The following is a 12,245-nucleotide window of genomic DNA, read 5'->3' as shown; positions in this document are numbered from 1 at the left end:
ATCTAAGAATTCCCCTGTCTATTTAATTTCAACATTGTATTCCAACATACGCACTCACACACACAGTATCTTGTATTGTGGTGCTCATTATCAGTTAATCCAGGCGATTAATACCTCTTCCAAACACATGGGTTGTGTCCCAAATGGCACAGTATTCCCTATATGGAGCCCTATGGCTACTGGTCTTTAAGCACTGTATGGAATAAAGTTCCATTTGAGCCACAGACATGGAAGAACAACAGCTCACAATTTGATTTAACGACTAGTAAACAAGTATGTATTCTGCGTGTGAAATGTGGCTAATTAGCGACTAATAACAACGGTAAGAGACAACAAAAAAAACATGTTCCCCCTGAGGATCTGCATAGTCATTATGGACCGATTTTGTTTAGTGCAGCTGTCAATCACTTGCTGTTCTGCTGACAGGAGCCAATCAGATCGCTTCAGTCGGTCTCCTCTTCCTCTGTCCTTGGTGTTGTAAAATAATAGGCATACACACTTTCTACTGCACCCACTCACACACACACTCATTTTGAAGTTACTTTGCTGCCCTTTCCCATCGGGCGGCGAAGTAATCACGGTGAGAAAGTGAAGTGAGCTCATCAACTGAGAGTATGTGAGAGAACTCTGTTGTTTCCCCCATAGAAACGATGAGTCAGCAGTGAGAGTGGATGCGTCCCAAATGGCACCCTATTCCCTACATAGTGCACAGCTTTTGACCAGAGCCATATGTACATTATGTCGTGAATAGGTTCCCATTTCAGACACATACACTGTCTGAGTACACACCTCATTGTAGGGTTGGGTTTCAGAGAAATAAAGGTGCAGAGAGACTTCAGGCAACAGATCAATACATATAGATGGGCGAGAGAAACAATGAGGAGAGAAAAAGAAGGGGAGGAAGAGAAAGAGAGAGGTGAGAAAAGGCAGGGGAGAAAGAGGGAAGGAGCAGGGGAAATGAGAGAAAGAGTGGCAAAAGGAAATAACTGAAGGAAAGCAGAGTGAGAAACAAAACAGTGGAAATGAGTAAGAAGGGGCTGAAAACAAGAAAGGTTAGAAAGAGTAAGTCTGAAAAAGCGAGAGAACAAGATGGGACAGTAAAAAAAAGGTGTGAGAGAGAGCGAGGTGCAAAGAAGAGCAGAGAGAGGGAGGTGCGAAGAAGAGCAGAGAGAGGTGCGAAAAAAGGCAGAGAAAGTTGCAAAGAATAACAGAGAGAAATGCGAAGAAGAGCAGAGAGCAATGAGGAGAAATGACATTGATGTTTCCCAGGGTTAATCATTGAGCATGATGAGGAAGGAGGAGAGCTGCTTCAGAGTGACAGGCCCGCTGAACTAAAACCCTCATCAGGCACTCACACACACTCATCAGGCTTTCTATCGTTTCCCCCGCAGGCATCAAGCACATCAGCACTGGAGGGTTCCGGCCAAAGGGAGATGCAGAGCGAATATTAAAGCCCCCTTCAAAGTTGCCTATCAGAAGACCAAGCCATAAATGCAAGTCCACTTATTAATCTCCTGGGAGAATGCCTATGATAATCCAAGGCCAAAGGACGAAAAGAAGGCTGACCCCGAAATCAGAGAGAGTCCTGCTTTTTTGAACACCCAAGATATTAGATAGCCATTGTAATTTAAACACCATATGAGGAGGACTAGTTTACAGTCTTGGCTAAGATCCAGTCAGTTTTGGAAACCTATGCCAATATTCCCAGGAGACCACTAAAAATCACCATTATCAACTCTCATCATTGAATAACACATCGTCAAAAAACGTAGATGATATTTGAGATTCAATGATTGTGCGATGCTGTGGCTAGGCGACCTGTGTTTGAAGTCACTCGATATTGCATTATTTAATGGACACAGCTCTTACTTAATAGACACATTATGGTTCATCGTATCTTAATCACCAATAAAAAACACCTCACAGTTGGTGACAAAAGGTCTGTTACCAGGTTGATGCATATCGGATCAGGCATGTCAATTAAGTGATAATGCTTGAGTAGCCTGTGTTTGGAGGATAAATTGGCAAACCGTGCCAATATATCCTCCAAACACCGGCTTTGAGGGCATTAGCACTTTTATACAACGGGTTACCAACATATTCAAATAAAGATTGACACATTTTCAATAAAAGCTTGATTTTGATTTATTCATACTATTTCATCCTTCCACAAGATATAGTCCAGACATAAATCTAGGGTTGCTACCCAAACCGACCAGTAGTTCAGTCTTTTTGTTCTGTATCTATGGACGCGACCCAGTTGTTCGTTCTAAATTGCCATACTGGCTGGAGACGTTCTTATCCCTTGCTTGCAAGCTAGACAACTACGGCTAATTTACTGTCATGTCAAATAGCCAGAGTAACAACGAAGTAGCTGCATTCACATTTGTTTAAGCAGTTTTCTAGTAAAATTGGTTGGGATGCATCCATAACAATGAGCTAATGATGCACGATTTCACCTGGCATAGAAAATGTGCTCTCTTATCAGGACATGACTACTGCCCCATAGCACTCACGTTAGTAGCCATGAAGTGCTTTGAAAGGTTGGTCATGGCTCATATCAACACCATCATGCCGGAAACCCTAGAACAACAACAATTTTCATACCGCCCCAACAGATCCACAGATGACACAATCTCTATTGCACTTCACACTGCCCTTTCCCACCTGGACAAAACGAACACCTATGTGAGAATGGTGTTTATTGACTACAGCTCAGTATTCAACAGCATAGCGCCCACAAAGCTCATCACTAAGCTAAGGACCCATCGGACTAAACACCTCCCTCTGCAACTGGATCCTGGATATCCTGACTGTCCACCCCCAGGTGGTAAGGGTAGGCAACAACACATCTGCCACGCTGAACCTCAACATGGGGGCCCCTCAGGGTTGTGTGCTTAGTCTACTCCTGTAGTCCCTGTTCACCCACGACTGAGTGGCAAAGCACGATTCCAACACCATCCTTAAGTTTGCTGACAACACAACGGTGGTAGGCCTCATCACCAACAATGATGAGACAGCCTATAGGGAGGAGGTCAGAGACCTGGCCATGTGTGATGCCAGGACAACAACCTCTCCCTCAATGTGATCAAGACAAAGGAGCTGATCATGGACTACAGGAAAAGGAGGACCAAACAAGCCCCCATTAACATTGATGGACCTGAAGTGGAGCAGGTTGAGAGCTTCAAGTTCCTTGGTGTCCATATCACCAACAAACTATCATAGTCCAAACACACCAAGATGGTCATGAAGAGGGCATGACAATGCCTATTGCCCCTCAGGAGACCGAAAAGATTTGGTATGGGTCCCCAGATCCTCAAAAAGTTCTACTACTGCACCATTGAGAGCATCCTGACCAGTTGCATCACCGCCTGGTATGGCAACCGCTTGGCATCCGACTATAAGGTGCTACAGAGGGTAGTGCGTATCACCCAGTACATCACTGGGGCCAAGCTTCCTGCCATCCAGGACCTCTATACTAGGCGGTGTCAGAGGAAGGCCCTAAAAATGGTCAAAGACACCAGTCACCCAATCATAGACTGTTCTCTCTGCAACCGCACAGCAAGTGGTACCGGAGCGCCAAGTCTAGGTCCAAAGGCTCCTTAACAGTTCTACCCTCAAGCCATAAGACTGCTGCACAATTAATCAAATGGCCATCCGGACTATTGGCATTAACCCCCCCCCCCTTTGTTTTGACACTGTTGCTACTTACTGTTTATCATCTATGCATGGTCACTTCACCCCTACCTACATGTACAAATTACCACATGTACAAATTAAGTAGAGTAACCTGTACCCCCGCTCATTGACTTGGTACCGGTACCCCCTGTATACTTACTGTTATTTTATTGTGACACTTCTTTTACTTTAGTTTATTTAGTAAATATTTTCTTAAGTCTTTGTTCTCAAAACTACAGTGCCTTGCGAAAGTATTCGGCCCCCTTGAACTTTGCCACCTTTTGCCACATTTCAGGCTTCAAACATAAAGATATAAAACTGTATTTTATTGTGAAGAATCAACAACAAGTGGGACACAATCATGAAGTGGAACGACATTTATTGGATATTTCAAACTTTTTTAACAAATCAAAAACTGAAAAATTGGGCGTGCAAAATTATTCAGCCCCTTTACTTTCAGTGCAGCAAACTCTCTCCAGAAGTTCAGTGAGGATCTCTGAATGATCCAATGTTGACCTAAATGACTAATGATGATAAATACAATCCACCTGTGTGTAATCAAGTCTCCGTAGTCCGTTAAAAGCGCAGAGAGCATCATGAAGAACAAGGAACACACCAGGCAGGTCCGAGATGCTGTTGTGAAGAAGTTTAAAGCCGGATTGGGATACAAAAAGATTTCCCAAGCTTTAAACATCCCAAGGAGCACTGTGCAAGCGATAATATTGAAATGAAAGGAGTATCAGACCACTGCAAATCTACCAAGACCTGGCCGTCCCTCTAAACTTTCAGCTCATACAAGGAGAAGACTGATCAGAGATGCAGCCAAGAGGCCCATGAAAATGTAAAAGCAACACAGCTCATCACCCTGAACACACCATCCCCACTGTCAAACATGGTGGTGGCAGCATCATGGTTTGGGCCTGCTTTTCTTCAGCAGGGACAGGGAAGATGGTTAAAATTGATGGGAAGATGGATGGAGCCAAATACAGGACCATTCTGGAAGAAAACCTGATGGAGTCTGCAAAAGACCTGAGACTGGGACGGAGATTTGTCTTCCAACAAGACAATGATCCAAAACATAAAGCTAAATCTACAATGGAATGGTTCAAAAATAACCATATCCAGGTGTTAGAATGGCCAAGTCAAAGTCCAGACCTGAATCCAATCGAGAATCTGTGGAAAGAACTGAAAACTGCTGTTCACAAATGCTCTCCATCCAACCTCACTGAGCTCGAGCTGTTTTGCAAGGAGGAATGGGAAAAAATTTCAGTCTCTCGATGTGCAAAACTGATAGAGACATACCCCAAGCGACAAAGTATTAACTTAAGGGGGCTGAATAATTTTGCACACCCAATTTTTCAGTTTTTGATTTGTTAAAAAAGTTTGAAATATCCAATAAATGTCGATCCACTTCATGATTGTGTCCCACTTGTTGTTGATTCTTCACAAAAAAATACAGTTTTATATCTTTATGTTTGAAGCCTGAAATGTGGCAAAAGGTCGCAAAGTTCAAGGGGGCCGAATACTTTCGCAAGGCACTGTACATTGCATGTTAAAGGCTTATAGGTAAGCATTTTTGGTACACCTGTTGTATTTGGCGCGGGTGACGAATACAATTTGATTTGATTTAAGTTCTTTGTATATATCCATAAAAATGATACCGATTCATGATTTTGACTGGCTGAGAAAACCTGCCTACTTGTCTATCTCATCCCGACTCCCAACATATTCATTACTATGGGACAGCTGGAGATTGAAATTGAATAGTGAAACAATGTTGCAAATGTCGGAGAGACAAGACATCAAGGTTTATACAAATCTCTGATGTTGAAAACTAAATGTTAGTCTAAAAGAAATGTGAGATAATGTCTAGATGCTTTTAATAGTGGAGATCAAGTTTATAAATTGCCTGGCTGGGCTGATGAGACCATGGATCGCGCAGTCTGATGGAACAGAGTAAATAGGCATTTAAGCGTCATAGATTTAGCCGGTGGTAACTTGCAGAATGGACACCGACTGGAATGAGGTTTTAACCAATCATTATTCAGGATTAGATCCACCCGTTGTATAATGAAGGAAAATGACTGCAAGGGAGTGTGTTAGCATGAGGCTGTGGCTAACAAGTCTTGACTGAACTGTGAATTTCACTCTTTGCAATGATACTGAAGGGAATGTCATGAACATCATCTTGTTGCTTGGAGGAGTAAACAAGATGGTGATAAATGCAATTACTCAGAGATTCTCAGAGTATAAGGGTACTGGCATCAGCAGCCAGATAGGTATTTAATTTGTCTGCGGTGGTGCTTTTGGCTCGAAGACAAAGCGACAAGACAAAATACATGATTACTTCAATGATTATACTCCTGGAAAGTCAGTGTTGCGTGCCGTGTAAAATGTGTCTAAAAGGAGCCAATTCCAGCTCTGCACTATCCACAGTGTTAATTTATGCAGTAGCTCGGTGCTTGTTAGAATCGAAGGTGGAAAATGTCAACTCTGTGAAAGGAGCTACATTTACATTCTATGGAAGCAAATTGGAACGTTTTGCAGATCAAAACTGTCCATCCTGCTCCATTTAATCCAGAGTGAGATGTACAGTTACAGACGTGGGGATGAATCCAGTAGGTGGCACACTTACTTTGTTTGAGGAAAAAGCACTGTGCCTTTCACAGCACGTGTGGAGTGAGTGTGAGTAGAAGTCATCCTGGGTATGTGTGTGTGTGCTTGTCAGTGAGCAAGCAGGGAGAGGATAGGAGAGAGTGTCTGTGTGTGGGATCAGAGACCATTGTTCTAGCTTGAGATCAGAGTCAAAAATGTATCATCTTCTTCCCTCTTAGACTGCCTTTTCTGTATACTACAAATACAGCGCCTATGCCTGAGATACTCACAGCTATACGACAACAGGTGGACACTTACAGGCAGTCAGAGTTGGATGTTCTGACAAGGTTCTTGAGTTTCCATTGGACGGGGTGGTTGTTTTGATGTTCTGATTGGTTGGTTTCATTGGCAGTTTAGTGTTGCCAGTTACTGTAGGAGGAAAGTCGCCATTGGCTGAGGAGAGAAACAGACAAATAGCAATTTAGTGACATTCTTTGCAAGCCATATTTTTCCACAGCTCTCTAAATGCTAAACAGTTGAAGATAAGCAGGGTTGTTTTCATTAGGGACCAAACGAAAGAAAAAAACAACTGAGACAAATGGGGACTACCTAGATTCCCTCATTTTCATTTTCCGTTGCAAAACATTTTAAACACTTTAAGTTTTTTCCCTAATGAACATGGCCCAGGGTTAAGTTTGGTGAATATTTGGCTGCATAACCCAATGACTGTATATATGAATGGACAAAACCATTGGTCATGTGACACCATTCATTCCTATGTGAAGACTCAATAGCACATTGAAGCCAAATTGAGTCGGTTATGATGGTGTCTCATGCACGGTTTGAGCTACTCCAGGAAATGACTTCGCAGGGTAGCTCAGTGCTCTCATTGAGATTTTAAAATAATCGGTTGGAGGCATATATCTGGTGTATTAGAAGCAATTATTGGTACCATGATTGTCCTCATAAAATGTTTTTATACAAAGATTGACCACGAAGATTGTCATTTTTTTCCATTCACTATAATGGTGGTGCTGTTTTCTGCAGACAATGCCTGCAGTATCGCGGTCGGCCGTGAACTTCCGTGGCTTCAATGACACAGGGCAGTTGTTCTCCCCTGAGATATCTGAAGTTATACACTGTTGGTTTGTCCAGTAAGGGGCACTCTTTCCTCAAGACCAAAAGAGATTGATATAGTGGTGGTGGGTAGGGGGTGCTTAAATCCAAATCCGCCCCATCTTCCTCCATACCTAGGTCACTAAGCTAATTGGATCCGGGGCTTTCATACCACTAGCTCAACCCAATCAAGCCTCTGGACAGACCAACCACCTCAACCTACCCCTTTTCCCCATCAACTTCAGAAATATATTTCTGTTGATTGGGTATTGCGCCTTTGGATATTAGGTACTAGCATTTTCAGAGGCTGTAAAATATGTCCTGTCAGGAGGGCTATGACAATATGGGACTGCATACTGGACTGCATACTGGACACAACTACTATGGTGCAGTGGGGAAGAGGATAATGCTCTTTCCAATAATCAGCTGCCAGGACCAGGGGTAAATCCCAGTCTCTGATTGGTCTGAGCAGAAGAAATAGCCAATCACCTCCTCTGATCATAAGGGATTTGACGTTCCTCAAGAAATTATACAACAAACCAACCGTTCATAAAAAGGTAACAAAAAAGGCATGATTGTTGAATTGAACTGCGGAAATAGTAATTTACAATTTCATGGTATGGTTATTATCAATGGAAACCAATGTGGTTAAAAACTTCTTAAGGCTAGGGGGCACTATTTTCACGTCCGGATGAAAAGTGTGCCCAAAGTAAACTGCCTGCCACTCAGGCCCGGAAGCTAAGATATGCATATAATTGGTCGATTTGGATCTAAAACACTCTAAAGTTTCTAAAACTGTTAGAATTATCTCTGTGAGTATAACATAACTTATTTGGCAGGCGAAACTCCGAGGACAAACCATCCAGGAATTTTATTTTTGAGGTCAATCTCTTTTCAATGGGATTTCTATATGGATCTAAATTTCCAAGGCACTTGCTTGCAGTTCCTTTCGCTTCCACTAGATGTCAACAGTCTTTAGATATTGGTTGATGTTTTTCCTTTGAGAAATGAAGAAGTAGCCATTTCCTATCTGGGTGGATAGCCAAGTGGACTGTTGTGGTTGGGTCGCACGACCTGAAAGCTCGCTCCACTTTGTTTTCATCCGGTATTGAACACAGTTTATTCCATCTTAAATTGTATTGATTATTTATGTTTAAAAACACCTAAAGTTGGATTAGGAAAGTTGTTTGAAATGTTTGGAACAAGTCCACAGGTAACTTAGATACTAGATTAGATACTTTGTAGTCATGTTGCGTGAGTTGGAACTGGTATATTTTCAGAATCAAACGTGCCAAATGAATTGACATTTTGGGGATATAATGACAGAATTTATCGAACAAGGACCATTTGTGATGTTTAATGGACATATTGGAGTGCCAACAGAAGAAGATCTTCAAAGGTAAGGCATTAATTATATCGTTATTTCTGACTTAACCTGGCTGGTTAAATTATGATTTTCATGTGTTTGTTTGATGGGGTGCTGTCCTCAGATAACAGCATGGTTTGCTTTCGCCGTAAAGCCTTTTTGAAATCTGACACTGTGGCTGGATTAACAAGAATTTCATATTTAATCCGATGTATAACACTTATGATTTATGAATTATTATTATGAGTATTTCTGTTTTTGAATTTGTCGCGCTCCTATTTCACTAAGAAGTTAATAGTCTCTAAAAACCTTTCTAAAGTCGAAGGGTAGTTCTGATTAATTATCCATTGTCAGTGTCGATGTGCGAAAAGCAGCATCACATCAGAGTCTTTGTCAAATCCATGTGAGATCCATTCAAATGTTAATTGCCAGGTTATGTCATACCTGACTCTGTCACTCACTTGTGAGCAACTGTGACATTTTGTCTATGAAAGGGACTGTGATCTATCTGTTGGATATCTGTATTAGAATTTCATTAGCACTCCAAATGTCTTTCTTCATCTTTAATTTCCACTGAAGACACTTTTTTATATAAAACTTTGTTTTGACCCTGATCAGAAACTCTTTACGTTAGAAGAGTTTTAAAAAATTCTGTCGAATAGGTACAGATAGGTACCCAAGTAAATATGCAATAGTACTGTAAAAAATAAGAAGCAAAGTCCTACCAATGGTGTTCAACCAGGTGGCATGACTCAGACGTCAATGCTGCGGTCACCACACCACTGGAGAGTAGAGAGTCTATGATATTGTATTGATCTCCATCACCCACATCTCACAGCCTTGGTCGCACAAACAAACCTCTTCCCTTTCCTCCAACATAATGCAACTAATTTAGACAAAACAAACTTGGTCCTTTTATATTACTTACTTAACACCGAGCTAAAGGACAGCACCATTTAGCTCCAGATGCATAATCTATCCATCTCTGGGAAGCGCACAGAGGACTCTGTTTGCGACTAGCTGGTCTGAATATCAAGTCGAGAGCCGACTGCATGTTTCTTAATTATGATGACAGGTCACATGAGAGTCCTGCGTCGTGTTGGCTTACCAGCTCTTACTGGCTTGCTGAAAAGATATATCATCCCTTTTCTCCCACAAATCGTTCCACAAGCATTATGGGACATTGTGAAAAATGTCTACCTTTCATCTTTGTCTCTTTAATCATCTCCTAAAAACACATCCCTTTCAGTTCCCTCCACCCAGCTCCTCCGCCACCACTATCTCCTTGGGCTGAACTGCTCTCGTTGATCACAATATGGCAGGGGGCTCCCACCACAGCTGTGCACTGTACGTACCGACTCTAGAGAATGCCAACCAGCCAGGTCGTTCAAGATTGAGGTCGAAATTGGACAACTATCCATGTCCTGAGGATGTCGGATTGAATTAACCCTTAATTTAGAAATTTGACCTTTGGAGAAATTAAATGCTACAGAGCAGCAGGAGCAACAAAAACACTTTGAAATTTGACATTTGGAGCAACTTCAAAATTTGATGTATGGAGAATGTGGAAGAACGCATAGTTCTGCAGTGAGACTGAGAGCTTGATGTGGAAAACATGGGACAGACGTCCATTTTCTTTGCCAGGCCACAAACATTTCCTACACTATGTTGCCTATATTTGTCACACCCTGACCATAGATAGCTTTTTATTCTCTATGTTGGTTAGGTCGTGGTGTGACTAGGGTGGGCCATCTTGGTGATTATATATCTATGTTGGCCTGGTATGGTTCCCAATCAGAGGCAGCTGTTTATCGTTGTCTCTGATTGGGGATCATATTTAGGCAGCCTTTTCCCACCTGTTGTTTGTGGGATCTTGTTTTTGTGTAGTGCCTGTCAGCACTGCATTGTCATCAAGGTTAGTTTATTCTTTATTGTTTTGTTTTGCTGTGAGTTTCACATAGAGATAAAAATATGTGGAACCCAGATCACGCTGCGCTTTGGTCCAGTTACTATGGCGAGCGTGACAGAAGATCCCACCAACAACGGACCAAGCAGCGTGCCCAGGAGGAAAGCCAGGAGTGGAGGATATCCTGGACGTGGGAAGAGATCATGGCAGGAGACAGAAACCTGCCATGGAAGCAGGCGGAAGTAGCGAGGGAGTAACAACGACGACACCGGGGTTTGCGGCCACGACAGAAGCCCGAGAGGCAGCCTCCAAATATTTTTGGGAGGAGGCACACGGGGTGCTTGGCGGAGCCAGGGTTTGAACCAGAGCCAACTCCCCGTACTCACCTTGGTATGCCGGTCAGGCACCATGTTTTGCGGTGATATGCACTTTGCCTCCAGTGCATATTCACAGCCCGGTGTGCCGACCCAGCTTCCCGCACTTGCCGCGCGACGGTGGTCATTTGTCCAGGGCGCGTTGTGCCAGCTCTACGCTCCAGACCTCTAGTGCGCCTCCACAGTCCAGTACGTCCTGTGCCTCCTCCCCGCACTCGCCCTGAGGTGAGTGTCACCAGCCCGGTGCCACCTGTACTGGTCCCACGCATCAGGCCTCCAGTGTGCCTCCACAGTCCAGTACGTCCTGTGCCTCCTCCCCGCACACGCCCTGAGGTGCGTGTCTCCAGCCCGGTACCACCAGTGCCGGCCCCACGCATCAAGCTTCCAGCGACAGTTCCCAGTCCAGAGCTTCCGGCAACAGTTCCCAGTCCGGAGCTTCTGGCGATGTTTCACAGTTCGGAACCTCCAACGACGGTCCACAGTCCAGAACCTCCACCGACGGTCCGCGGTCCGGAGCCTCCAATGACGGTCCATGGTCCGGAACCTCCAACGACAGTCCACATTCCGGAACCTCCTACGACGGTCCACGGTCAGGAACCTCCTGAGACGGTCCATGGTCCGGGAACCTCCTGAGACGGTCCACGACGGTTGCGGTCCAGAGCCTCCAGCGACAGTCTGCGGTCCAGAGCCTCCAGCGGGGGTTCACAGTCCAGAGCCTCCTGCGAGGGTTCCCAGTCCGGAACCTCTGGCGGCGATCTACGGTCCGGAGTCCCCGGCGACAAACCGCGGTCCGGAATCCCCGGCGACGATCCATGGTCCGGAGCATCCTGCGAAGATCCCCGCACCAGAGCCGCCATTGAAGATGAGGTATCCGCGAGCGGAGTGGGTACTTCGCCCCGCACCGGAGCCTCCTCCGACGGTAGATGCCCACCCAGACCCTCCCCTATTGAGTCAGGTTTTGCGGTCGGAGTCCGCACTTTTGGGGGGCGGTACTGTCACGCCCTGGCCATAGAGAGCTTTTTATTTTCTATGTTGGTTAGGTCGGGGTGTCACTAGGGTGGGTCATCTAGGTGATTATATATCTATGTTGGCCTGGAATGGTTCCCAATCAGAGGCAGCTGTTCATCGTTCTCTGATTGGGGATCATATTTAGGCAGCCTTTCCCCACCTGTTGTTTCTGGGATCTTGTTTTTGTCTAGTGCCCTTGCGT

General features: G+C 44.2%; 1 protein-coding gene across 1 annotated transcript in view; it reads right to left on the bottom strand.

Annotated features, from left to right (window-relative positions):
- The window catches only part of LOC109895304 (ALK tyrosine kinase receptor), a 150,935-nt gene that overhangs the window by 71,363 nt on the left and 67,327 nt on the right, over window positions 1-12,245 (bottom strand). The window contains exon 7 of the mRNA XM_020488917.2: window positions 6,592-6,726. Coding sequence (XP_020344506.2) covers window positions 6,592-6,726 — 135 coding nt within the window. The remainder of the gene's footprint in view (window positions 1-6,591; window positions 6,727-12,245) is intronic.

This window comes from Oncorhynchus kisutch, linkage group LG8 (genome assembly GCF_002021735.2).
Source record: "Oncorhynchus kisutch isolate 150728-3 linkage group LG8, Okis_V2, whole genome shotgun sequence".
NCBI lineage: Eukaryota > Metazoa > Chordata > Actinopteri > Salmoniformes > Salmonidae > Oncorhynchus > Oncorhynchus kisutch.
Note: the sequence above shows the minus strand (reverse complement) of the source record. Positions and strands in the feature narration are given on the sequence as shown.